Source organism: Scheffersomyces xylosifermentans (genome assembly GCF_036884685.1).
Source record: "Scheffersomyces xylosifermentans strain CBS 12540 chromosome Unknown RJT20scaffold_7, whole genome shotgun sequence".
Lineage (NCBI taxonomy): Eukaryota > Fungi > Ascomycota > Pichiomycetes > Serinales > Debaryomycetaceae > Scheffersomyces > Scheffersomyces xylosifermentans.
The window spans coordinates 1391266-1418946 of record NW_027042945.1 but is presented as its reverse complement, the minus strand read 5'-3'; the positions used below and the strand labels follow the sequence as shown (position 1 = coordinate 1418946).

General features: G+C 39.7%; 11 protein-coding genes and 1 non-coding gene across 12 annotated transcripts; 6 read left to right on the top strand and 6 right to left on the bottom strand. All coding sequences in view use genetic code 12, as the record gives it.

Annotated features, from left to right (window-relative positions):
* Positions 1 to 526: 526 nt before the first annotated feature.
* On the bottom strand, positions 527 to 1527 carry RJT20DRAFT_60020 (21S rRNA (uridine2791-2'-O) methyltransferase). The gene has a single exon (XM_064920928.1). It carries the CDS (start codon positions 1356 to 1358, stop codon positions 543 to 545), a length of 816 nt encoding a protein of 271 aa, XP_064772738.1. The 5' UTR covers positions 1359 to 1527; the 3' UTR covers positions 527 to 542.
* Position 1528: 1 nt separating this feature from the next.
* MPP10 (rRNA-processing protein) lies at positions 1529 to 3863 on the top strand. Its single transcript, XM_064920927.1, has one exon. It carries the CDS (start codon positions 1619 to 1621, stop codon positions 3563 to 3565), a length of 1947 nt encoding a protein of 648 aa, XP_064772737.1. The 5' UTR covers positions 1529 to 1618; the 3' UTR covers positions 3566 to 3863.
* Positions 3864 to 4862: 999 nt separating this feature from the next.
* Positions 4863 to 6416, top strand: RJT20DRAFT_60016 (uncharacterized protein). Its single transcript, XM_064920926.1, has one exon. It carries the CDS (start codon positions 4987 to 4989, stop codon positions 6160 to 6162), a length of 1176 nt encoding a protein of 391 aa, XP_064772736.1. The 5' UTR covers positions 4863 to 4986; the 3' UTR covers positions 6163 to 6416.
* A 2014-nt stretch (positions 6417 to 8430) lies between these two features.
* RJT20DRAFT_130837 (uncharacterized protein) lies at positions 8431 to 9867 on the top strand. Its single transcript, XM_064917859.1, has one exon. The coding sequence runs from the start codon at positions 8597 to 8599 to the stop codon at positions 9533 to 9535; it is 939 nt and encodes a 312-aa protein (XP_064772735.1). The 5' UTR covers positions 8431 to 8596; the 3' UTR covers positions 9536 to 9867.
* A 329-nt stretch (positions 9868 to 10196) lies between these two features.
* RJT20DRAFT_t142 lies at positions 10197 to 10268 on the top strand. Its single transcript has one exon. It is a non-coding gene; the product is annotated as a tRNA-Val (tRNA).
* A 158-nt stretch (positions 10269 to 10426) lies between these two features.
* Positions 10427 to 11720, bottom strand: CHA1 (Cha1p). Its single transcript, XM_064917858.1, has one exon. The coding sequence runs from the start codon at positions 11591 to 11593 to the stop codon at positions 10529 to 10531; it is 1065 nt and encodes a 354-aa protein (XP_064772734.1). The 5' UTR covers positions 11594 to 11720; the 3' UTR covers positions 10427 to 10528.
* A 1052-nt stretch (positions 11721 to 12772) lies between these two features.
* On the top strand, positions 12773 to 13672 carry RJT20DRAFT_503 (uncharacterized protein; the record flags this gene model as incomplete). The annotated part of the gene is made up of 1 exon (XM_064920406.1): positions 12773 to 13672. One exon carries the CDS (start codon positions 12773 to 12775, stop codon positions 13670 to 13672), a length of 900 nt encoding a protein of 299 aa, XP_064772733.1.
* A 12-nt stretch (positions 13673 to 13684) lies between these two features.
* On the bottom strand, positions 13685 to 16035 carry RJT20DRAFT_60009 (uncharacterized protein). Its single transcript, XM_064920925.1, has one exon. The coding sequence runs from the start codon at positions 16026 to 16028 to the stop codon at positions 13698 to 13700; it is 2331 nt and encodes a 776-aa protein (XP_064772732.1). The 5' UTR covers positions 16029 to 16035; the 3' UTR covers positions 13685 to 13697.
* Positions 16036 to 16665: 630 nt separating this feature from the next.
* On the top strand, positions 16666 to 19273 carry RJT20DRAFT_60005 (uncharacterized protein). The gene has a single exon (XM_064920923.1). It carries the CDS (start codon positions 16749 to 16751, stop codon positions 19263 to 19265), a length of 2517 nt encoding a protein of 838 aa, XP_064772731.1. The 5' UTR covers positions 16666 to 16748; the 3' UTR covers positions 19266 to 19273.
* On the bottom strand, positions 19274 to 20042 carry RJT20DRAFT_60006 (uncharacterized protein). The gene has a single exon (XM_064920924.1). The coding sequence runs from the start codon at positions 20005 to 20007 to the stop codon at positions 19282 to 19284; it is 726 nt and encodes a 241-aa protein (XP_064772730.1). The 5' UTR covers positions 20008 to 20042; the 3' UTR covers positions 19274 to 19281.
* A 127-nt stretch (positions 20043 to 20169) lies between these two features.
* RJT20DRAFT_130832 (linker nucleoporin) lies at positions 20170 to 23410 on the bottom strand. The gene has a single exon (XM_064917857.1). It carries the CDS (start codon positions 23309 to 23311, stop codon positions 20225 to 20227), a length of 3087 nt encoding a protein of 1028 aa, XP_064772729.1. The 5' UTR covers positions 23312 to 23410; the 3' UTR covers positions 20170 to 20224.
* A 1107-nt stretch (positions 23411 to 24517) lies between these two features.
* On the bottom strand, positions 24518 to 26681 carry HNM1 (Hnm1p). Its single transcript, XM_064920922.1, has one exon. It carries the CDS (start codon positions 26441 to 26443, stop codon positions 24827 to 24829), a length of 1617 nt encoding a protein of 538 aa, XP_064772728.1. The 5' UTR covers positions 26444 to 26681; the 3' UTR covers positions 24518 to 24826.
* Between the last annotated feature and the right edge of the window lie 1000 nt (positions 26682 to 27681).

The window sequence follows — 27681 nt, the reverse complement described above, 5'->3', positions numbered from 1 at the left end:
AGGTTAACTGGTTGGAAGTGCTCGAAGAATGTTAGTCCGAAGTTTGGTCAAAATTGGGGAAGCAAGCCGTGTTTGTTCGGTGTTGTTTGGTTCGTTTTGTCAGCAGCAAATTTTGTATAGGAGAGAACGTGAATTGGTGAATTGGAGATAGTTAGTAAGTCTAATGTCACAGTCCATTAGATAGTAATTCCTCAGCTGCTGCGGTCACACTAGCTGCTCTGGAAGCATTGTTTACCATTCCATAAACTTTGAAATTCCTCCACCGAGACGCTTTTTACCCATGAACTTACTGGAAAGCTTACTGTTCTCGCGTATTACCGATTGGCCCCCACTTTGTAAGTTGACCCCTTTCATTACTCGGCTAAAGGATGGACTTCAATCCTGTCATTCAACTTCCCATTATAGGAGAACTCCGACTACTCGGGGTGACAAGCCAACTCTCCCAATCGGGAAGGCGCCTCTCGGGCATAGAATTGTTTTATATGCCAACCTATGCCGACTGATGCTGTAGTAAGCTGTTTGCTTTGCCTTGTTGACTTATCTTACTCATTTCTAAAGATGTCATTGACTTGAATATGGGCTCTCCGCTTCATTCCCAATACGTACATTTCTCGCAGTTCATTCCTGCAAGCTTGGGGTTTGAATCTGTATACCTTTTCAAATAAGGTCTTCATTTTCTCAAGAAGAACCTGGTCCTCCTTGCCAGTGAAGAATTTCATCACTAAGCTACCTCCTGGCTTGAGCAATTCACAGGAGAGGATAATTGCACCATCGCACAAGTCCATGCTTGCGTAGTGGTCATTATCTTTGATTCCGGAAGTATTAGCCATCATGTCACTAAGAACCAAATCTACAGAAAATTTTGACTCTTCATGGCTTTTCTTGTTTGTTACCGTATTCAGTGCATCTTCTTCGTCGGCTTCTTCTTCTTCTTCTTTTGCTGTCTTGCTAAAAAAATCCCTAATATCGCTGTGTGTCTGCTTCGAGAGAATATTCCCCTGGATGAAATGACTTCCTTGGGGTGGTGTACATTCAATGAGATCCACTCCCAAGATTGTCGATTTTACACCCAATTTCTTCATTCTTTCAATGGCCACTTGAGTCCATGCACCTGGGGCAAACCCAAGATCTAGAATATTTCTCGTTTTCCTGCTAAATAACCGGTACTTATCATCTATTTCTATCAACTTATACGCTGCACGAGACCGATAATTCTGTGATTTGGACTGCTTGGTATGGGGATCATTGACTTGTCTGTTAATCCACCGTGTAGACGACTTCGATTTATGCCGCACACTGGTCAATAACCCTACAACCAGTACTGTTTCGCAGGACTTTATCCTTGCGGCAATGTACATTCTATATAACCTACGACTAACTCTACCTAATCCGTACACCTCCTACTGCCGTCAACAACTTCTTTCCTCTCAATATCACCCATCCAACTTCCCCATACAAAAATCATACAGAAGTGAAATATTTAATCCGGTGTGCCTGTATATACCAAGATTTTTTTTTCACCTTTAAAGCATCATCTCGTTAACAGTAGTTAATGAAATGAATTGAAGAACGGTATTCTCCATCGGTGGATACTTGTAAATCTGTAGAACATTCATAGATGAGTCAGGATATATTGGAGGTGTTAAGGGGTAAGCCCCAGAGCATTTTTGAGCTTTATAAGCCGGTGACGAGTGAAATTACTGAGGGAGATGAGACCTCATCGCATAATATATTTAACGATTTGACCAAAACGTTGTTGGATCCAATAACGAAGAAGTACTCCGTTTTGGATGAAATCTACGTTAGTGGGTTGGATTCGACTCAGGTCTTTGGCCAGACCAAAATGGTGTTGGACGGAGTAGGAGAGTCATTACTCTTCAAGACTATCCCAGAGTTGAAGGAAAAATACAAAATAGAACCAAATCAGTTGGAAGCATCCGATTTGGAAGAAGAGTTGTCCAGCGAAGAGGACAACTTGGCAGCAGCTCCAGAAGAATTTGAAGATGAAGATGAGGAAGACGATCAAAATAACAAAGACGAAGAAGAAGAAGAAGATAGCGCAAATGAAGACGAGGAGGGTGAACAAGAACTTGAAGATTCTGATGAAGAGACCACTCTTCATGAACAAGTCGAACAACCAGCTTCTAATGAGGAAACTGAAGTATCTGAAAATGAACGTACATCCAACGAAATCAAGAAAGACGCTTTTGGTCTTAATGATGGTTTCTTCGACATTGACGAATTCAACAAGCAGATAGTGCAACTAGAGGACGACAATGAGGATGATGACGAAGAAGAAATAGACTACTTTGGAAGCTTAAGTGAAGATGGCGAGGACGAAGATGAGGAAGAAATGCCATACTATGATGATTTCTACGATAAACCTGGAAGTGAGTCCAAGGCAATAAAATCAAAGCAAGCCAGTGGTGAAGAAGACGAAGAGGATGAAGATGACGAGGAAGCCTTTGGTGACTTCAATGAAGAAGAATATGACAACGCTGTGGGCTCGGCCATGTTGGATCTTTTTGACGACGAAGATGAAGTAAAAACTCAGAAAAAGAGTGAACAGAATTTGTCATCCTACGAGAAGCAGCAACAGCAAATACAAGCAGAGATTGCCCGATTGGAAGCTGAATTAGTCGCTGAAAAGAAATGGACCATGAAAGGTGAAATTGCATCAAAGGATAGACCTCAAGATTCTCTTCTTGACGACCCAGACTCGGCTAATTTGGAGTTCGATAGGACTTCTAAACCAGTTCCAATTGTGACTCAAGAAACAACTGAAGCTTTGGAAGATTTAATCAGGCGTAGAATTAAGAATGAGGAGTTCGATGAAGTTCCAAAGAGATTGATAACAGACGTCTCAAAGTTCCACAACAAGAGAAAATTCGAATTATCTGAGCAAAAGTCGTCTAAGTCTTTAGCTGAGATCTATGAAGACCAATACAATAATGTCGATGATCTGAAGGAAGTAAGTGAAGAGATCCAGAAACAACATGATGAGATCTCAGAGTTGTTCACTAAAGTAACCCATAAGTTAGATGCACTTTGTTCAGCTCATTTTATACCTAAACCACACCAGTTCAAAACAATTGATATCAAAGTTAGTGACAATGCTGCTTCAATCAGTATGGAAGACGCTGCTCCATTGCATGTATCCAGTGAAGCTACATTAGCTCCACAGGAAATATATAAGATCGGTGATGACAGACCTGCTGCCAATGGTGCTAAAGGAAGATCGGAGGTTCAATTGAAGTCAGGATTATCATACTCCAAGGATGAATTGTCCAGAGATGATAAGCAGAGATTGAGAAGAGCTAATAAAAGAAAGAAATCTAAGGAATTCAACAAAAGAAAGGAATTACAGGAAGCCCAGCAGAAACAGGCTGCTGCTTCATCTAAGGGCCAAAATGGCCACAAGCGTCAAAAGGTTGGTGAAGTTATTGATACTTTATCCAAGGCGAAGAACATTACTGTCATTGGCAAGAAGGGTGAGATGAGGGACGTCAAGGGTAATGTCAAGAAGCAACAGGGCGCACAAACTTCTGGTAGCTTCAAATTATAACCATTGACACTCATTTTAAGTATCACAGCATTCGGCATCAAGAGCCTCAGGCCAAGGCTTCTATTGTATATTTAGCCACATAGAATACTTCTTAGGAATTAATAGATAGCTTATTTGAGAGGTTCTACATCAAAGATCAGATTAGAAGGAACAAGATCGATTTAATAGTACCGGGAGAAAGATCATACGAAATCTCTCAAAGGAAGCGTCTACGGCATATTACTTCTGCCCCGCTATAGTAAAAAAAAAGGCTCTAAGGCGTGTATTCTTCATCTCATACTATTCTCTGCATCCCTGCAATTACGATACCATAACCATAACAACAGCCAATAAGTACAAAACGGCTTTCCTTGCATTGTGTCCGAGTAGCTTCTCGGCAGCACAATAGAGTTTTCCGAAATCTGCACCTTTTCCGGTTTAATGGTGGACCGGGTTCTGACCGTGGCTCTCAGTGGTTAGTAGTAATTTCCCTTGAATTATAGTTTTTGGTAAAGTCCAGTGCTCATATCAACTTTGTTTGTAGGTTTACGATACCATGTGTAGTTCAACAGCTTATCTTTTAACTACGGTTCGAACCCACCCACGGCTGCTTCGTAATGGAACATCAGTGTTTGCTTGATAACCGACATCCAAGCATATGGGTTTCCCAATCGGGACGGCGGGTGCTTTCCACTCATAAACCAAAACCCACACAGTTCCACAGCAGCAACGCCTCTTCCGGAAACAATGTCCGCGATGCAGAAACATACGAAAACATTCCGTCCTTTCCTACTACCTGCACCACCACATTGATTCTATGGGTTTTACAGGCAGAACTGGTCCGTGGTGGGCTGTAGCTCCAAGGGGATACTTATTGTGATGTACAAATAATAATATTTTTATGTTGGGTGAAGGCAGGAGTACTAATTATTATGGAATATTATTGTATGCCGCAGTCAATGAACGGTAGCGGTCCTAGCTAGAAGTAATAGAGAATCCAGTATTCTCGGGAATAATATTATACCAGTTGCAATGATCTTCAATATTTTCAGTGTAAACATTCTCACCCCCATTGTTATATCTATGGTTGACCCAAAAAATATCATTATTATCCCCAGAATACGAATAGTTTCTTGCTAGTTTCCCTTCCTGGGATGCCGGTGCCTTGGACGAATTTGGGAGACGTTGGCACATACGAAGTCGTGGCGGAAAGTTTGAAGTAATCGCAAACCGGCCAAATCGTTGTTTTATTGTAAATATTTAGGGCTGGTTGTACACGGCAAGATTTACTCGTAATACCTCCTCGAAATCAAAATTCTTCGTTTATTTATCCGATCAGTTCCTTGCTACTTGGATTAAAATCGGAATTGCTGTCTGAAACTTTTCTGTTTTTTTCAAGAGCTCTTCTTTTCTCTGCTGGCTAGTCTCTCCATACTTGCACTATGGTTACTGTAGGCTTCCTCTGGAAAGTTATCACCATCCCGGTGACCGCTCTCCGAGCAGTGATCCAGTACTACACCACCGGAACAATTTACTCTAACACAAATCGTGAATTCAAGAATTCGCTCTGGAAAAATGTACACTTGAGTATAGAGTCCCATCTAGCTGGGGATCTCCAGAAAGAAGATGTCAGGTTCTTCGTATACCGGCCAATTACTAAAGTCATTGCTAAGTTCAAAAATCATCCACTAGCTTTGGCAGTAAATAACTTCGGTAAAAAGCTTGATGATTACGGCTACTGGTTAGTTCAAAATGAAGCTCCAGAAGGTCAAGAAAGAGAGGACGTCATTGTTTACCTCCATGGTGGAGGATACTTGCTCAGCATGTTTGAATCACAATTCGTAACCTTCTTGGCATTCTACTTTGCTTTGAAGCCAGAAACTCGTAAAAAGGTGTCTATTTTGGTAGTCGACTACTCCTTGACAATGCATGACAAGATCTATCCTACTCAACTATGGGAAACTCTTCATACATATAACTCTTTACTTGAAAAGGGCTACAAGAATATTCACTTAATTGGAGACTCTGCTGGTACTCACATGGCTCTTTCTGTAGGTAGATACATTGCTTATCCAGAGGAAGCCAAAGAGCAATTCAAGCACTTCCCTGAATTTGATTTCAACTTCAGCCATCAACCATTCCCGCAGCCAAAGTCTATGGTTTTGATCTCACCTTGGGTTCAACCTTGTACGATGCCCACCTTTCCTCCAAAGCACGGAGTCAATGTTGATGGAGATTTGGGAGCAAGAGAAACTCTAATGGGTGATTTTTACGTTGGTGACTTGGACAAAGAATTGATTAACAACTTCTTAACTTTCACAAATACAAATTACGAGGACCATTGGGCCAATGTTGAATGTATTAATAACGGAAATACACTCATGATTGCAGGAGAAAGAGAAATCTTAAGAGACAGTATTGAGGATTTCTTTGAGATCATCAATAAGGAAGGTAAGGTTGACTACCAAGTCGATGAAGGTGGAATTCACGCTGCTATGGTTTACGTGGAGAGTTTGGATTATCTTGGTACCAAGGGTGCACAAAGAGCACTTGACGGAGATTTCAACGACAAGTTTTCTTACAACCTTTGTACCAAGTTCTACGAGGACAGGGTATAGAAGCTATCCATGACTCCAAATAGATACACGCCCCTCACTATTTCGATGTTTCCTTTGGGAATGTAGCTTAATTTGTATTGCCCACCTTTACCTTATTGATTTTTGGGGCTATGTATAAAATGTAATAATTTAGAGCCTCCAAATTCCAAAGTGTTTTCATTTACGAGATTTCATTTACTACAAAACCTAATTGCAAACCTAAATTGTAAGATCAAAGAGTATTTTGCACTCATAATTGTTTCTTCTAAAAATATGTGGAGAAGTACGAAACCGCCTTGGAAATCAAGAGGGGATCACAAAATTGGATCATTCCCAACGATTTTAACAAAAGGACGTCTTTAGAATTAGAATTGTTTGGTTTCGCGGGTGTGTTTATGAAGTCATGATACATGCTCTATTTATGAATTGCCCTCTGTCAATCTCCTCCCGCAGATGATGACATACGTCGTCTTATAAATAACCAGTCCTCGCTTGACATCTAAAAATAGTACTTGGCGTTGCAGCAAATTTATGTGGCGGAAAAAATGGTTTGTATGGATGTTCGGATGCTTCGAGGCGATGCTAACTGTTCCGTTGTATGGTAATAAGTAGCTATTGAACCGAGAGAACCTTTCTTCCAGCGATTTGCATATCCGCAGATTCTTTCATCTTCATCTGTAGGCGATTCAATGTTTGTGCACAATGACGTATTTTGACAACCAAAGTACATGAGTGGTTGGCTGGCTTGAGATTTATAAATGTTTGCAGTAATTAATATTCCTACGATAACTTCGGTTTCCCACTCAGCAGTGCCTCTTGCTACACCCCTCAGAAAATTTTGCTGACATTTGTTTGTAGCTTGGTGAATACAAATGTGCTCACCGGGTCTTAGGATTTATAATGAAGCAAAACAAATGGTTTTGGGCAAGTAAAGATAAGTCTCATTAACAGCATATAATCCGCATATTCATTCATCGACGGGCCGCATTTGGCACCTCAGGACAGCAAGGCTCAGTTACTAATTATAGATGTAACTGGTGATTCAAGATCTCAGTAACACCGAATGTGTACTCGATGGGAGGGGTGATTTGATTCGGTTTTACCCCGTATTTACCTGTAGTTCAATCATTTGAGCATTCATCCACTAGAATAGTGTGGACTCCTCGGGAAGAGCAGCGGGGTTTTGGTTGTGTGATGGCATTTGTTGAAAAGAGTTTGCAGCTTATCATCTGTACGACGTTAAGTCTCTACAAGACAAAGCTTTTGCCGACATCTTGCTATTGGCATTGGTGCGTTCCGAGCCATGGTTACTCTCGGAGCCCCTATCTCAATTGCTAGCTGTACCTTAAATCCAGGTAGTGGAGTGGTTACGCTCCAATCGACTTTTATAGCCCCTTAGTTCACAGGTTATATGCAGCGGGTCCAAAAATGTTTCCTGACTCTACATGGATACCAGTCACTCCTTCTCTTCCGAGTTTCTTTTTGGGCTTACTTATAGACTATTATAGCAGAAAATATTCAAAAATATTCTATTTGATAATTATATTGTATTGACGAATGATCCTTCTCTCATCGCCTTGGCCTGTGGAGAAAGACGAACAAGATATTGTAGCCTTGACAGCAATTGAATCTTTTTGCACAGGGCGCTATAACACCTAAAAAAGCCATTCCATCTGAATACACCAGGTCTCACCTCAATGGAAGTCGGCACTTTAGTCCTCTCGTTAAACATGGCTGCGTATCCAACTATTAATAGTAACGTAATTATGTATATAATAAATATGCATGTAATATCGGAGCCCCCTTTTGCAGAAACGAGGGTTTCCTTAACTATGCTAAGTCTTCCTTACCGGGAGTTATTTTATAACAAATCGGAATTGGTTGCGTTTTTGCTCAAGTGTATATACAATTTCAAAATACCATGAACTATTGTCACAATAAGTGGTATTGTTATTGTTATTGGTTCCATATCGAAATGCAAAATCACTCTTTACAGCAACTCAATGTGGAAACTCGGTGTTGGCCGCTTGAATTAGGGGCATTTGCGGCCAATTCGTGGCTTCCCATGGCAAAAACCCAACGCTGAGCCGCTCACTGGGATGAAAGAGAATGACGTAACTCCTAAATTATCTTGCTTGTGGAACATTTTCTAATAGTATCCTTATTTTTGGCTCGGAAGTGGGAGTGGAAGCTGGCACTGACCAAATTTGCACCTCTTCTAATCCCAGTTCATTTTCCCCAACTTCCATTTAACATCCAATGAATATAAATAATGAACTTTTTGCCCTTTCAAGTAATTTCTTGGAATGGTCTCCCAAGGTGAATCGCATACATTTTACTGACTTCTGATCAAAAAGTTAATTTTGCATCGCTAATCTAGTCTTATTTCCTCAAAGATTGCATCACATAGCTTCTTTGAATCCTTCGCTTATTACTTTCTTCTCATAAATTAGTCATGAGAGCTTTTACCCCACTAGTCTCTATTCTTGCTGCTGCTTCTGTTGCAATCTCGGCTGCAATTCCTGATGAGCCATGGACCCATCTCACACCAACAGGTTCTCTGCCTTCAGGTGCTGTTACTGACTATGATGGATCATTCGCATTGACAATTATAACTCTTCTGGCTGCTCCAACGAGCGGTGCCAAGAAGAGAGACGTCACAGTTACTCAAATTGGTGATGGCCAAGTTCAAGTACATACTGTCGTTAACCAAATTGCAGACGGCCAAGTTCAGCATCAGACTGCTGCCGTAGTCAACCAGATTGGTGATGGTCAAGTCCAACATCAGACTGCTGCCGTTGTAAATCAAATTGGTGACGGACAAGTTCAGCATCAAACTGCCGCCGTTGTTAACCAAATTGGAGATGGTCAAGTCCAGCACCAAACCGCTGCTGCTGTTAACCAAATTGCAGATGGACAAATTCAACATCAAACGGCTGCTGCTGTTAACCAAATTGGAGATGGTCAAGTCCAGCATCAAACTGCTGCTGCCGCTAACCAAATCGGTGATGGCCAAGTTCAAGCCACTGCTGCTGCACAAGCAGGAGATGGTCAAGTTCAAAACAATGGAGCAGTTGTTGAGACCTGTGTTACTGCAGACTCATTGGTTGCCACTTTGAAGGGTGGTGTCTTGAGGGATGCTAAGGGAAGAATTGGAGCTATTGTTGCAAATCAACAATTCCAATTTGATGGTCCTCCACCACAAGCAGGTACCATTTATGCTGCTGGATGGTCTGTTGTCCCTGACTCAAAGGGTGGCTTCCAATTGGCTTTGGGTGACCAAACTACTTTCTACCAATGCTTGTCTGGTGACTTCTACAATTTGTATGACAAGAGCATTGGCGCACAATGTGCTAAGATTGAAATTGGTATCTTAAAAGCCATCTCCTGTTAGAGTACCCTTCTGGTAAGCTCACTATGTGTCAACCCCCGCTTTGACACTGTACCCTGTGCAAATCTTTTTATCCATTCCATTTTAACATTGATACCCTTGCTTTTCTTATACGTTTTTGACTTGATTTTTCGGTTCGTCGTTGTGCTACCCAATCTTAATACTTGTTTTTGCATCCACTTTTTCTCCAACAGAAAAAGCACTTCCATGTGAAGTAACATAACTTTAATATTCGTTTATATAGTTATATCCCTTAATGTTTCCATTTCAACTACATAATATAAAATAAAAAAAAAACTAATAAATAAAACAAAATAAACAAATTAACAAATAAACTAATAAACCAGTTCCCGTATAAAATGCTGCTTCTGAACATTATTTTATCTCCATTTAAGGAATTTGCGGCAAGAAATTTGACAAAAAAATAAAATAATGCAATACTTTTCAAATTACATACAAAAGTTCCCTCATGGCAATTTTATTTAACAAGCCAGAAGACATCACAATAATTTAGACCATTTGACAACAAATAGCCCTAATTACAGATGCTATTACTACATTTGAGCCAACATTAAGGCTAACAAAATTTAAGAGACAGTCATGTGATCAATAACGTGACTGGACTACTTGAGTTCTTGATTCTCATTTGTTTTCACATGAAATAGGTTCCATGGTCTAGCGGTATGACGTCTCTCTCACTCAGAGAAGGTCACGAGTTCGATCCTCGTTGGGATCATTATTTCTGTTCTTCTTTTTTTTGATTTGAGTCAACAGTAACATTCCTAGTAGTTCCTTACCAGAATGAACCAAAGTAGGTAGCAGTGACGCTGAGACAAAATTGACATTGTTTTTCTATAGTGTTGTTTCAATTTTTAATACCATTATATCGTACAATTAAAATTCGATCTGTTAACTATTAAATAAATAAATAAATACTGTACATACTAGAATTGAAAATGAAAAATTGGTTTTGCAACCTATAGAGGTAGTGATCAATTATAACCTTGAGTCTTGTCTAGCAACTAGTTTTCTAAAGCCGGCAAGATCTTTTAAAGTAGTGCATGAGCCACCACACACGACGACAACAACAATGTCATCTTCTTTGAGATGAGAAAAGTTCTTATACAATAAATCTAATTTGTTGTAGACTACTGACAATGCAGCACCGCAAGCTGGTTCAACTACTTTGGAGAAGTTTGCATTGTACTGGATGCAAGCCTTCAATGCGTCAACATCGTCAATTAATTCAAGCTTAGTTGTAATGCCTTCAGAGACAGATTTATAGTTGTTCAATGTTTGTGTGGTGGTATATGAGCATGCCAAAGAAGTTGCCATGGAGTTCACAGAATTAAGAGTAATCAACTTATCAGCCTTCACCGACTCCGACAACGTTGGTGCTTGCGATGTTTCTATTAATAAGATTTCCAGGTCAACAATATTGTTTCTCTTCATTCCGTCATAAATACCATTGTATAAACCGCCGCCTCCACAAGAGCAAACCATTCCTTTTATGTGAGCCCTTTCGCTTTTGGGGAGCTGTTCGACAACTTCATCGACTAATGTTGCATGGCCTTCCCATATCAAGGGGTTGTTGAAAGGATGACAGTAAATTGGAGTGGTGACATTGGTGTCAATTGAGTTGATCAAGTTCTTCAAGTGCTTATCAGCTTCATTGATAGTGTTTCCAAACAAGATTATATTGGCATTGTAGCTCTTGAGCTTTTCTCTAACAGCAGGTTTTGAAATAACAGGAAGAACAACAGTACACTTGACTTTATAGAAATATGCCAGGTAAGCTGCTGCCAAACCGGCGTTACCTCCACTGGAAGCAAATACGTGGATTTCACGGTTGCTGCGAGTTTTGTTGGCTGCAACAATCGATTTCTGGATCAAGTGACCAATACCACGTAATTTAAAGCTGCCTGATGGTTGCTCCAATTCATTCTTGAAAAGAATACGACATGGCGGTCTTAAAGGTAATTGGTGGGTTACCTCGGTAAGCGAAGTTTGAATATGGGGGTGAGGCAATTCAATTGATTGCAAATCAAACGAAGATGACATTGATAACGGTATGCGAAAAATAATTTTATGCTGTTGAAGCTAAAACCAAGTTATTATTAGTTGCAATTAATTGCCAATTAATTACTACGGAAGTCAAAATCGAAGATAATACAGTTTATATATCACTACAAATGACGCCTCTTGCTCATCCCCTAAATACTGTGGGTTTAAAAACCTTGAAAGGCTCTTTTTACCCAACGCCTAGATGTATGGCATTTTTACAACGGCTAGATAAGGGAAACTGGCCTCTGCAGGCCGGTTCACTGACTTCGTCCTACAACCGCGACTTCCTCTGACTCGGTGCAAGAGTTTAGAAGGAACCCTGACTCCGCATTTTGTGACTCGGTGACACATCGCTCTTTCTCCCGGACCACACCAGAAATGTTTCCATATATAACTATATAATGAGGGGACAGCGTCCCGGCTACAACATAACCACAAGGCAGCCAGGCTCCTCGTTGGAGAAAACCCTAACGGCCTTCAACTCCCGTGAATTTCAGGCACAGTAACATGTCAAACATATATTCTGTATATATTCTCTGATTTGGTAGCCTCAGCTCTTCGTCACGTTGTACTGACTTTTTTATTTTTCGTCAATGGCGACCCCACCATAACCAAAAGCAAAGTACGGAACCAGCGCTGAACACATATATGAGTGATCGAGAAACACCCATACCGCTACTATATTCAGGAGCAATGACCCTTGCTATTACCAATGCGGTATTGTGACAACGTTTTTGGCAACAGCAATATTGAAGAAAAATTTATAATCCAAGTTCATCTAGTTGACGCCAAACCTTCTTTCCACATTCCAAAAAGAAGAGCCAGAACTCCGAAAACAGTTGTCATCCACATACTCCACTTGAACGATCTCAAACCAAGATCCCGTGTTTAAATCGCTATTTGCAATCAAACCCCAGGGCACCGACGCAGCACAAATAGCAATAATAGCATAAAACAATACTAGCATTGTAGTTCATGGCTTCTCCGATTTTCATATCAAAGCCTTCGGAGTCGTTTTCATTCTGGGTGGTACTAAGGGGAATACAGATCGGTTATCTCAGCATATACAGATCTTTACAAAATGGTAACCTATTATCGCATTCAAACTTCTATCCATCACTATGCGCTACATTGAAGTTATCGTTTCTTTTATATTTATTGCTTAACGGGCCTATTATGGTAACCAAAGTGTTCTTTATTTGCATCAACTACTTACCGATATTCCAGGTGAATAACCGCTTCCTATTGGATAGCTTGAACTACTTTATCCAGAATTTCTTCAACTTGAATATCTTTTTGATCTCGTTGTACAGTTATGTAGATACCACATCGGATCAGTTGTTCTTAATGAACTTAAAGTTTGTGGATAAAATCCTTTCAACAGATTATCACGATAACTTGGTAAGACTTCCCAATGATACTATACGCGTCATGAATCAACAGCCAGCATCGGCTTCGTTTCTTCAGAAATCGTTGTTCTTGTTCAAGAATAGTAGCCATTTCAAGGATTTCTTGAAAAGATACTGCAATTACTATTTATTTAACGTTGGGATCTTTCTTCTTATAACGTTCCCAAGCAAGTTCTCTTCACTTGTGCTCGGTTTGATATCATTTCAGATATTTTCGGATAAGTTAGGGACAGTGCCTTCAATTCTCATGATTTCAGCATTGAACCTTCTTCCTTATCACTATACCGCAGCATTATTGACGACGTTTTATGGTTCTTCGAACTTGTCCTACGACTTGCTTTCTCCATATTTTCACAGGTTGAACATGTCCAACTATGAGAAGAAGCATTGGATTAATAACCGTAATGGGGTTCTCTTTGGATTCGGGCTCGTTAACTTCTGGACAATCAATACATTCCCTCAATTTGCCGTTGTATTATACGCATTGGCCCAGATGAACATGGCTTATCTCCTAACCAAAATAACTGATACACCTCCAAAACAACAAAGTAAATTAATAAGCTGGACTTCATCTCAATTGCTTTGGACCGATAAGTACCTGCTTATTAACGGTGACTTCGTGAATGATCCCTTCATGGCTATTCCTGGGTCTTTCATTTTTCAGTAGACTAGATATAGATAGACAAAAGTTTTCATTTAACTGCATATGTTTTATTTCCACTAATGTAGCAATAGTGTATGGTATTAAGCAATTCTGATACCATTTCACCTCCTTCTTCCAGGTCGAAAGTATTTAGGATATAGTTAAATGTCAACAATTCATCTTTACGATTGTTCAATTGAAGTAGTGGGATGTTAGATAGTTTGCACTTCGTCCATTTATGATTACTGGTTGAGTTTATGAGTCCATCATCATCATCTTCATCAATATCATCAACTGAAGCTTTGAAATTCTCTTCAAAGAATTTAGATCTTATTGTTATTGTAGCATCTTGAGCTATATTCTTAAATACTTCGGCAGCTTGTGAATCCGATTTCCGAAGACTTTTGTAGCAGTTTATTACTAGGAATTTGTCCAACTCGCTGCTTACTGCTTTGTCTTTGGCCCACTCCAAGATAATCCGAGACAAATAGGTATTTAACAAACGCTCAATGTCACCTATCCTTTGAATACTCTGATCGACGAATGCTTTCAACTTCTCATCTACATCGTCTAAGCTGATTACAAATTTGAAGACTTGTCTTTCAAAATTGTATAGTTCTTGTATTCCCTTAACTTGGGAATTGTGGCTATAATTTCGAACCAAAGATGAATAAAGCGTATCCTCTTCGTGCTGAATGACTTCCAACTTGAGGCTTTCCAAGTCTATAAAATAATGTGATTTGAATGCCTTTGTGTCTTCAATAAATTTATGGAGGCCTTCTTTTCTGTCTTTTGATTTGTTCTCGAAAATTGGAATTTCAAAATACTTTTGAAACCACAAGTTGGTAATATAAGCAATCGATGTTGAATTTTGAAATGCTTGCGCCTTTTGATTAGGGAAATCCTCCAATTTGACAAAAGCTACTTGTATTTCGCTTTTAGATTCGATCTGATAATGAAATACGTTCCTGGGTATTACCTTGAACGCAATGGAAATGATACCATCCCTCAACAATGTCATTCCTAAATTGACAAAATTGCCTTCTATGTCTTGATTCAAATACATTCTCATGTCAGTTTCACCCTTTTCAGATGCAGACGCTGGTGTCCCAGTGTCCTTCTTAACAGGAGGCGTCGAATCATCCTCGCCGTCGTCAACTGCTGATGCATTTATCAATTGGAATGAATACAAGCTTTTGCTGACAAGATTAGTCAATGCTCCATGAACAGCCTCGGATTCTAGTTTATTAGACTTCAAGTTAAATTTGAAAGACTCGAATTTTCCGTCCTCAAAACTTATGACTATAGTTTGGACACCCCCATTGACGTAAGCAGCAATACCAGATGAAGCACTATAATTCTGTAGCTCTTTCTCGATCACCATAATTTTCAACTTTGATTGTACTCTATATATCCTTATTTTGCCTGTGAGTGTACTTATGAACACGGGATCCGACTTTTCAGGAAAGATCCATTCGTTCCTACCGTTTAGGAACCTCGATTTTTGTGAAAGCAGTATTGGAGCTGACCAGTCAATGCTTTTGTTTTCTGCATTATATGATATACGATATAGTATTGAAGAGTTGTCTGAACCTATGAGAGACAAATAACTTACAAATGTGGTCTTTTTTCCAGTATTGGGTGTCGTCCACGGCGACCATTTGTGCTTTACTATACTTAGTTCTGTTTCAACTTTACCAAGTAAACTCAACTCTTCTTGGCTGTCATTCCAGGCAAATATGAGGACTTCTCCACGGCTATTGATTATAGAAAGAAACTGGCGAACGTCAGCTCCCCATTGTAACTGACTGAAAGAAAAGCACCTGATTTTCAACGAGTTTAACTGTTGAGAGTTGACTAGGATCTCAGGTCCTGTCGTAACTCCATATTCTTTAGCCATGACTTCAAAGACGTCAATCCTCACTCTGTATTTATCAATTGCTGCGGTGTACCTTTCTAGTATCACTAACTCTCCTGTATTGAAAAGGACTCCGAGGCTGCAATCTCTCGTGGTAATTCCAGCAGATGTCCATTGGTGGCTCACGATTTCAGGTTCATTGATATTTGTGAAATGGAATGGTTCGTCACCAGTAGACACCACTGTGTTGTTGAACCTACGTACAGGCAACAAGTTTACCATCTCTGAGTACAATATATTAGTTATCAGGAATATTTCCCGAGGACTGAAGATTTTTACCTTATTAACTGACGTTATTCCCAGTTGAAGACTAGGTAATTTGGGGTCCAAAACAACTACATGGTCCCCACTATTAACAGCCAATTGCCTATTTTCCGACCATTGAATCGGTTCAGAATGCGGAGTGCCAACATCCACCCTCTGGATACTCACATTCCAGATCATATTACCTTGACTTGACATCTTTAAGCTGTGTAGAAGTAAAGGAAAGACGGTTTCTATTCTTGTTTATATCGAGTTTGATATACAGTAGATGGACATCCTGCACGAAGACTCACTATGGATGCAAATTATGACAAGATGCTGGGGTATATGGAAAAAGGCTGAAGTTTGGTGGATAAGGGAAGTTAAAGAGGACAGTTGTATCTGAAGTCACTTATAGAAGTCGTTTTGTAGTTCTTTTAGGAGAAAATTGGCTTTCTGGATGGGTAATTTAGTTGTCATAATCATTGATGTCTCACCAGCTCTTCGGTACATCACAGCCAAATGACAGGCTTAAAATATTTACAGCTCTCATTTACAATCACTAGTACAATGATGACACCGAGAGGCTTAATAAGATTCCGGCCAAAATGTTTCCAATATCAAAGAGTTTTTTCAGCTTCATTCACAATTCAACCAACTCCAAATATCAATCTACAACAACCATACTTTTCACCCCCAACCTCCTCCTCTCCCATCCATCACTCTTACTGTACTACTCACTGTCTCACTTCTTCGGCTGAAAAATCTCGGTACGCGCATTTGATGTTTTTTCCTATTTGGGAAGCGATATGGAAAGTGACATGATGAAGAAGCTATGATTGAAGATGTGCTCTATAGACAACAAAGACTATATACTACAACTGTATCTTGAGCGAATCTCTTCTTCATGACATACTCTCGTAATTGCATCTAAAACAAATGAACACAAAAAATGAGTCGAATCGATATAACCATCCCTACAAACCGTATCAGATCCAATTGGATTTGATGGATGCAATATATGATACTATCGAAAACGGCTACAAAGTAGGGATCTTTGAAAGCCCCACAGGAACAGGAAAGACACTTTCCATAATATGCTCGTGTATGACGTGGTTACGTGACTACAAGAGAAATAATGTCTTTACAGAAACGGGTTCTGCAAAGGATATTAATAATGACAGCAACGATTCGTTCGAAGATTCCGACGACGAGCCCGAATGGGTCAAACAAGCATACATAAATAGCATATTAAGTCGGACCAAGAACAAAATGGTGGACTACGAGAAGTACTTAGATGAGATCAAGGCGGATTACATACACAATGTCCAAAAGGCCGAAGAAATACACACCAATCAAAGAAAGAGAACAAAGAGGATTCAAAAAGATAGTGTCGAATTACGAGATGATGACTTCCTTCCAGTTGATTATTATAGCGACTCCGAGGTGAGTTCAACTATTGATCAGAAAAATGCAGCTCTTGGAACCGAAATCAATCAATTGTTACAGAAAGTTAGTGGCAAAACTGATGATATAGAGATGACCAACGATTGTCCTGTAAATATCTTCTTTTCATCGAGAACGCATTCACAGCTCAACCAATTCTCGCATCAACTCAGGTTAACCCTGTTCAACTCATCAGTCGAAGGCATAGATGAGCGTACTAAGTACTTGGCGCTTGGCTCGAGAAAGCAACTTTGTATCAATGATAAGGTCAAGAAACTTTCCAAAAATGACTTAAATCTTAATGATGCCTGTGTGGACTTACAGAAACTGAAAGAAGGCTGTGATTTCTTGCCTAAAGATTATATGAGTTCTTCTTTAACGAAGAAATTGGCAGATCTTAGTATGACTGAAGTCTATGACATTGAAGAATTAGGAGATTTGGGAACCGAATTGAAAGTGTGTCCCTACTACACAGCAAGGAGAGGTATAGAAATGACGGAAATTGCTTCTTTGCCCTATCAAATGCTTCTTCAAGAAACAACAAGAAGTGTACTTAATTTAAAGATCGAGGATTCAATTGTCGTTATAGATGAAGCACACAATTTGTTGGATGTCATATCATCCATCCACTCAGTTTCGATCAATATTGAAGAGATACAGAAAATAATAAAGTCGTTAAGGTTTTACTTAAGCAAATTTATCAAGAGACTTAATAGTGGAAACAGAATCCACTTAATGAAACTAATTAAGCTTTGTCAGCTATTGATTTGCTTTATCCAAGAACAGGAAAAAGAAGGCTCAAACAAGATCGGAAGAGAAATAAAAGTGGAAGATATTTTTCACAATTCAACTGGAGATATGTTGAACATACATAAGATAGAAACCTTTTTGGCTAAGTCAAAGATTGCTTACAAGATTGAATCGTATATGGAAAAGAAAAGCAACGGGGAGAATTCGAAGTCTAGCAGTTCCAATCCATTGCTCTTTAAGATGGTAAAGTTCTTGAAAAGTTTAGTGAACCCCTCTCGAGAAGGAAAGTTCTTTTGGGACATTGATAACGGACTGGTATCAATTAACTATTTACTACTAGACCCTAGCGCGGTTTTCAAGGAAATAGTGTCGAAAGCAAGGTGTGTGTTGTTGTGCGGTGGTACTATGGAGCCGATGTCTGATTTCAAGAACTACTTGTTTCCGTACGTGGACAACACCAAGATCAAAACATTCAGTTGTAGTCACATAATTCCACAGGAAAACTTGAAAGTATTTCCGATTGCTTCCAACGATGGCGTGGATCTAGAGTTTCTGTTTGATAAAAGAAACAGTATCTCCATGATAGCTTCCTTGGGTGAGGCTGTTCTAAAAATATGTCAAAATGTTCCAGGAGGTGTCGTTGTATTTTTCCCAAGTTACAAGTATTTGAATCAGGTATTAAAAGCCTGGAAGGACCAATCCTATAATCTTCTCAATAGAATTGAGAAATACAAAAAGGTGTTTCAGGAGCCTACAAATTCCTCGCATGTGGAAACTGTGCTTTCAGATTACTCTAAATCAATCAAAGAGGAGAACAAGGGAGCAATATTACTTTCCGTTGTCGGTGGTAAGATGTCAGAGGGCATAAATTTCTCTGATGAATTAGGACGAGCTGTGATCATGGTGGGATTGCCATACCCAAATGCATACTCTGGTGAGCTTATTGCCAAACGTAACTTTATAGAGTCTGAAACCATTGCTCGTGGAGGATCGCCCCAAGAAGCAACTAGAAACTCTCAAGGATACTATGAGAATATATGTATGCGTGCTGTCAACCAAAGTATCGGAAGAAGCATTAGGCATATTAATGATTATTCGATCATCTATTTGATCGATGGGAGATATCGCTCACCTTCAATTCAAAATAAATTAAGTAATTGGGTTAAAGAGAAGATACAGTTGAAACAAAGCAATTTGGCTGAAATATTGGAAGAAACTAAAGAGTTCTTCGATTCAAAGTCTATTAGCAGGTTGGGATAATATTTATAGAGGTAATTTATAGAGGATAAACTACATCACTGCGTAGCACCCATTTCTCTCCGCCTCTCACCAATTCACCTTCATGTCTGAGACAATCGTCGCCGTGTTTATGCAAAAGAGCCATTCCCTTTCCTGGGTGAATGTTAAGCGGCTCAACTCCTCTGACGTCTGGATGGAAAATAGTTCCACCTCCTAAGAACTCGTCGTCTCCAGTCAAATAGATTAATAGAGTCCACTTCGTCCTTCCCTTTGATGTACCTTTCTCATTAGTGGGACAAGTCACTGACTCATCGTAATGCAGGTTGAAATGGTGTCCCTTCTTGTAACGATATACCCTTAGTTGCGGATTTAACCCACAAGCGCCCTTAAAGATTCCCTTAATCTTCTTTAACTCTTGGTCTTCGTATTCCGTGTCCTGTAGTAGTAATTGCTTCAAGTAGTCCCAAAGTATTTCAGCTGATTTGAAATCATTCAATGCACACCTGTCGTTAACACGTACAGCATATTCCTTACTTTTTACCAAAGGTGTCGTTTCCAACGTAAGTCCCTTCTCAAACGATTTGATAAGCTCATTGCATAGTTCTTTGGAGAAAAAGTTCTCTATCACTATTATTTGATCTTCTACAACTGATTCTGGTTGCGGTTTGTAGAACTGTTTCCTCAAATTTCCAGATAAATTCAAAAAACTTTCTGGAAAGCTATACAGCACACCTGCACTAGACTTAGCCTTCTTCGGTGCCATCTCTTTTCCTAATTCTTATATGAAATCTTTCATATATAATCAAAGGTAATGGTAATATCAAATGAAGAATTGCAATTCTGATATCGGCGCCCAATTAGGAAATGACTATTGCGCCCTGAAAAACTCTTATACTTTACATATTATATTCTATATTGTAAATATGCCAAAACTTTTAATGTAAATTCGTCTATATGAACTATTGCTATACTATTCTATACTACAACAGAGATTCTAAGTTAATCAACAAACTATATGTCTCTCTAGGCATTTTATACTGTACCATACCGGCGTAGATCATGCAGTTCTTGGCTCTCTTCTTCAAATCGGCCAACTCCTCTCTTTCATTACCAAGTGCTTGGTATCTCTTCGTTAAAATCGAGAAATTCAATTGGGAAATACTGGTCATTACCATTATCAAAAGCGATGGAATCACCTTGATCAAGTTGTCATCCAAGTGATTGTTTTGGATTAACTCGCTTGCTTTTCTGATCGATATCAAGTTGTCATCCAGACCAAGTGGGATTAACCCTAATTTCTTGATCTCAATCAAGACTTGATGGAAATCTTTTCTGATGAATAAATCACGAATGTCGATAATAGGTAACAACAAATCGCATGTTTCCTTCTTCTGCGGGTCAATTTTCTCAAGGATAAAACTGTTAATGTTGAAGATTTTTACTATATGACGAGCAAAAAGAATAACATTGTTATCAATCGTGTCTTGCGAACCCTTGCTATCGACAGAGCCTCCAGATAAGACTTCATAATTACCATATTGAATAATAGGTTTATCCAATTCGGTTGACGACAATATTTCGGCGAGAAGCTTATTGATCAAAGAAATGACCGTGTCAAATTCCTGACACAACTGATACAATAATAATGCATCAAATATTCTCCCTTCATCTTCGCATTTAATAGCACTTCTTTCTATTATTTGCAGATAGAATTCCTGAAGATCGTCCAACTTGATCAAGGAACGCTGTCTTTCCAAAATTCCTGGAATTTTACTTCCATTCATCTGGTTCATTTCTCCAAGAAGCATAGAGAACTCACGAGATATTAAGATAAGTTCTCTCAAAGCTTCATGACATTTGGAGATTTCTTCCTTGGAATTGCCGCCGTTAGACATCGCGATCAATATCAAATATTGACAAGCCACCTTTGGATCGCTGATCTTGAAGCTTCTAGTGTATGATCCCAAAAGCCTACTAAAGTTAATTTCGTATTCATTCGAGCGAACAATTAAAAGTTCATCCTTGTTGTTATAACTGGATACCTTCAAAAATCCATAGTAGTTCAAGCCAATAGCCAAATGTACCGCATCACATTCGTTAATGAAGTCGTAAGAATATTGAACAGCTAATTCGTACAAACCAACTAAGATTAATGTCTTAAGGTACATGGGGTTATTGGAAGAAGTATTGAAGTATTTTGGCCCAAGAGACATGATCTTATTTTGCAAGTTGACCAAGGAGTAGTTTTCAAAGATCAAGTTTGACTCATTATTCCATTGGTGCTCGTTAATAATAGACAAGTGAAACCACAACCAGTCTTCGATACTAAGGTTGATGGCTTGAGGAAGCGACTTCTTACTTAAATCACACTTACCGACAATTTTGTAAACTGAGTACTTGTATGGGTCGAAATTGATGGCGCTATCAATATCGTCTACAATGAATTGAAACTGTTGATTGAACTCTGCATGCAACTTCTCGTTCAATCCACTAGGCAAGATATGGTCTTCACTTGCAACATATTTTCTGAGATAGATTGGAAAATTCATGTCAAATTTGTTGAACAAATCTTGATTGCGGGTGACCAAATCCAATGCATCATCGTAGAGACCACTTCTAAGTAAATAGAAGATGAGGGCCCAGATTGGTGTTCCATTAACGCTGAGTGTCTTACTCAATAAGTCAGAGTCATTTTTGAGAATCACTTTGTCGATGAAATAAGATATCTTATTTAAGTTTGACGGAGGAAGGAACTCTGGCCCTTTCTTGTTGTCCTTCAAGTAGAGCTCTTCCATGTATTTAAAGAACTCAGACTCAAGGTATGACTTACTACTGTTGATGGTGCTTAATTTAGAAGCTGGTTGATTGTAGAATTTCTGTTCTTGATTAGTTTTAGTAAACTTTTCATTTGTCAACTCAATGAGAATTTTCCAGACTTCTGTGATTTGTCTTGACTTCAAATCATTTTGGAGCTTATTCAACTCAGCAAAATTGAGAGATAAGGGAAAGTTTCTATTCTCCAACCGAGCTTCGTTCAATTGATATATGATCTTTGCGTGATTCTCGAACTTATCACGAGGAAGTTGCTTCAAGGATGAGGTACTTGAAGTCTGAGACCTTAACGGGGTGAGGATGTTATAAGCACCAGGAACAGACTTATTCCATGTTATAGAGCTCCTCAATATATCCAGTGTGTTGTCAGTGCCACTTCTGAGTCCGATTGATTTACGCAATTCGTCTCTTCTTACTTTCCAGTCGATCAGAATGTTTGAGCTTATGAATTGGTCGAAATCCTTGGATGCGAGGTTGAGCGATTGTTCTATTGTGTTTAGTATATTCTCGTCCTTTTTGGCGTTGAGGTAGTTTTCGATATTTGAGTAAGAAGTGGTGTTGACAGTACTTCCCACAGCGGCCAAGGACGAAGAGCCCGTGATTCCAGCTCCTCCTGTGGCAGCATTGGCTGGCAAGTGAATCAGATTTAATTCTGATTCGATCTCCTCGGCACTGATACCACTTGAGGCTAAAAGGTAATGTGCCTTAGTAAAGTTAGCGTCCTTTTTAGATGAATCTTCAGTTTTTCTCAATTTCTGGGACTTTCTCTGTAACTCCTTTAATGTTAAATGGACCGACCCCAATTCGAGATTGTCGGATTTGGGTAAGTTGTGAGCCGACTCCAAGAGATCCTTAATGAGTTTGGATGAGCTTTGGTTAAGAGAAGACGGCAAACTCGAGGTATTGTTGATATTAGATATATTCGATGCGCTTGAAACATTGGCACCCAAAGAGGCACCCGATCCATTGCCCACAGCACCGAAATTGCTCGACCCGCTGTTCAAATTAGTGTTCTTGCCCAAGCCTGAGAATCCATTTGTTTGGGATTGACCACCGATAGAACTTGCATGAGTGCCAAACAACGATTGTTGCTGACCTCCTAAGAGCGAGTTTCCTCCGAACGACGACGATCCCAATGTAGAAGATTGCTGCTGTCCTGGGTTATTCAGGGCGCTAGAACTGCCAAACGGTCCCGAGCCCGAATTCGGTTGATTGTTCTGTCCAAACAACGACATCTTCCCCTAATTTTAATGATCCTACTGCTACTGTCTACTTCTTGCAACAACCCTAAACATCATCAAAACCTCATTTTTTACAACACTCAGAAAAACAACCGCCAGAAATTCCTACTGCAAAACCAAAAAAAAGACTGCGACTCCGTTACCCGGCCATCACATAGTTAACGAAGACAGTTTTTGTCTTTGTCTTTGTCTCTTCTCAATGTCTCTCTCTCTGCGTTCTGTGCGATCACTGTCTTAGTGCCCTGTAGGTCTGGTGCTTTGTTAGACCTGTGTAGTGAGAGATGGGCGGAAAAATTTGCCTATAAATAGCGAGTCGTCTGTAGAAAATGATAATATGAGTTTATAGCTCTTCTTCATTAACTTTGTCCAAAAGTAAATCCATCACTTAGACAGTGCATTGTAATGGACCTCGTGTGGCTGCCCAGGGTGGCGTTGTCAGTTTTTGACGGCGTTGCCCTCTCGAGTGCAGTTGACGTTGTCGACTCTATCATTCTCAAATGCGATTGTTGATGGAAAGAGCGAGTTGTATCTTTAAGAACCTGTCTGGAAGTTATGATGAAAGAGAGGTGTCAGATGATCCATATATTTTGTAAGGAAGAGAATTGTAATGAGTTTTAGTTTGGTTGTAGTTATTTTCTAGAAAATGATGTGTATTAGCATAGAAGGATGTAGTAGTGGTATTGTAGAATAGGTGGCAGATCAAGTTGAAAAATGGTGACGAAGAAGATTGTTTTGTCAACATTGATTTCATGTTATTAATACAAGTCATGAGAGAATATAGTAAGCCCATGAGACAACATAGAAGAGGAGAGAACTATTCTAACATCGATACCGACGTGTATTGTCACTATTCGTAAACAACCGACGAGAATGAAATGGTATATGGTTAACTGTAGAATCAACAGTACTGTAACTGCAATACAAGAGTCCCCACTTTTTAAGTCAGTTTCTTTCTTCTGGGCGTTATACTCTGGTGTCGCCGAAGTGTCCAATGGCTAACTACTTCATTTGGAGTAGCTCAAGCTTGATCAATGATACTGTGGTAGAGCTTTCAATCTCGAGAAAGTTGATTTTTTCACTATTTTGGTGATACTCTACGGCATTTCTTTCAACTTCTCTTTATACTCGAATCCTAATGGAACTACTCTTCTGAGCTTCTAAGCACATCAGAAGCGACCTCGCTAAGTCGTCAACTCTACATCTACACTGATTACTTTGAAACATCGATCCATATATCGATCTAGACTATTTACACAGACAAGGTCTATAAACATCTAAACTATTAAGTTGGATATGAACGAAAACCCTTGTTTCACGGGCCCCAAAAAATTTAAGAATAGAATTGAACGAACTTGACATGACAGCTCTAAGACGGCTGCATCACTAGGAAATGACAAAGGAAAGCGATCATAATGGTTGGCTCTATAATGGCTGCGAAAAGGAATCTTAACTTTTTTGCATCTAAAACAAAATTAATGACGAAACATGCAAAATGGGTGTAGGAATTGTTTATATATCAGTCAAGCAGACGTCTGGGAATTCAACTTCCTCGTTGTTGTGGATACCTCCGGCGAAGGTTTCTCTACAAGACCAACTTTTGATAGGGAACCACCAGTAACCAAGTGCCCAGATCAAGTAGATGGCAATGACAGCGGACACGTAGTTCATGGTGTTGGCAGTCACAGGCATGAAGGATGGGAAAGAGAAGAAAACACATGCAAAGATAGCCCAAGCGATGGTGACGTAGTTGGCAAATAAACCAAAGTTGCCCAACCAGAATGGTCCGTGCTTGATGTTGTTTCTTCCACGGTACAACAAGGAGATTGTTGGCACCATGTAACTCAACAACAAGAAAGTGATACAACCGACAACCATAGAGTTGAAAGCAGCGTCACTGATAAGGTAAAGACATCCCAAACAAGCAACCCAGAAGGAAGAGAACAAATGGGCGTTCAATGGAACTCCCAACTTAGGGTCAACAATGGCCAAGTACTTGGAGAATGGTAAACCATTGTCTCTAGCGAAAGACCAACACAAACGTGTTTGCCATGTGTGACAACTGATAGTACAACCACAAGCAGTGATGAAAATCAAGGCACCAAGACAAATGGCACCGGCCTTGTTACCCAAAGCTTGGTAGTAGATGTCCAAAATTGGCATACCAGTTCCAGAGTTGTAGATAGCGTCTAAGTTTCTGATACAGAAGAACATAGCAATGGAGTAAGTCAAGGCGGTGACAAATCCAATGGTGACAGTGGAAAGAATGGCCTTTGGAATATCAGTTCTTGGTTTAGTGGTCTCTTCGGCCATGTGACAAGCAGAGTCCAAACAAGAGAAAGACCAGTTAGGGTTAATCAAACCGACAATGAAAGCAATACCAGCACTACCCCAACCAGTTTGGTTGTCGAACTTGGTGAAGACGAAGCTGGCTGGTTGGTAGTTACCTCTGGACATAACCAACACAGTGATAGTAATGGTGATGTAAGAGAAAATGGAAGTGTACAATACACCTCTAGCCAAGTATGGTAACCACTTACCGTAACAGTTGAAGATCACCAAGAAGGTGTTGATCAACTGGTAAATGACGAATAATTGCCATTTCTTGATCTCGTGGTTAGGATGAGCCAACACCCAGAATCCCATCAACTCTTGGGCAATACTAAGAGCCATGGAAGCCGAGGTGAAGAGCGAACCGGCCCAAGCCAAAGATCCACAAAGGTAAGCTAAGAAACTGGAGTACTTCTTTGGGGCCAAAACTCTGGACCAAACGTACTGTCCACCAGCAGATGGGATAGCAGAAGACAATTCAGACAAGGTGATACCGATACAGTAAGAGATGGCAACGACAATGATAATACCGTAGACAATCAAAAGAGGACCTCCGGATTGAATACCTGTGATCAATGAGGCCGAGATACCGAACCACGAGTTGGTCAAGCCGAAACCAATACAGATGACGGAATAGGTAGAGAAAGTTCTCTTTAAGGCCCCACCGTTGGAGATGGACACGGTTTCTTGGTTCAAGCTACCATTGTTAGAAGACTTCTCGAAGTTGTCTTCGCCCTTACCGTAGAAGTCACTGGTGACCTGGGCATCGGCGTACTTTTCAGACTCGAATTCAGGCATCTTTTTGGAGTACTTTTATGCGACGGCTACTACTAGATCTATATATGTATGTACGAACGCAGAGACAGAAACGAGATCCACCACAATCACAATACAAAAAAATCAACAAGTACAAGCGATACTAGCCACAAAAATCTACCAGATCTGAAAAGTGAAAAATTTCGGGCTTTCAGCAAACTTTATACTAAAAAGGAAAACGAGAACAGGGCCTTCACGAAGTTAAAGAAATGGAAAAAAAATTACTAAAAGAAATCTTTTTGCATTTATCCAGTTCCAATCAGAACGAAGCCATCGAAGAAACCGTCACCTAAATAAGAAAAAAAAATTAGTTATCGTGTGAATGGAGGATGAGACAAAAAAATAATAATTATATTAAAGAACGATAATGTTAAACCTAACTATGAAAACGTATATGGGGACGTGGAGGAGTGCATGTCGTAGTTTACAATCGGCGAAAGATGGTGTTTTATGGAGCAATCAGGAGAGAGAAGAGCAATGAGTGATGGGATGCAGCGTTAATAGTGTGTAGGATAACACATCAGAATGCATGTGAAAAAATTTGGGTGTTGGGTCGTGGCTATTGCTCTTTAGAGCGTTCGAGCCCAGAAACCCAGAATAGGCAATACGATGGATAGAGGACATTTTTATAGTTTAGTGTCCAGATCTAGTGTGCTGCAGTCGTGGAATGTGTTTCTAGGATACGGTTCGGCCCAGGAACGGAGAGTCTATGCTACAAGGACACCCCTGCTAAGATGTATACCCCAGATATAACTAGAAAATGTAGGGAGAAGAGTTTATGAATAGAGGAATGGCCTGTTTTGAATAATTGACTACCGTAAAAAATCCAATGTGGAATGGAGGCACATAAGCAAGAACTCCTGCCGGCAAAAATTAGAAGAGAAGGCTTTATTATGGGGTATTTTGTGGTAGATCAACTATTTAATGTGGTTTAGAATTGAAATTCTATTGTTGGAGTGTCGTATCATGTGCAATATGTACAATACACGTTTTATCGGCGTATGGTATACGGCGTACGTGTATCATCATCTCTGCCGTGCGGTGATCTGTGGACCTTGTGCAGAAATTTTGGTAAACTATATATATATTGACTCCACTAGCTAGTAAATTTTGTAAAAATTATCAAACCCACAATCTGCTATCAGACACCCACAAGAATAGGGGCCAATTTCATACATCCAGTTCCACATTATTATGCAGAAGTTTTCAACGGCACAAAA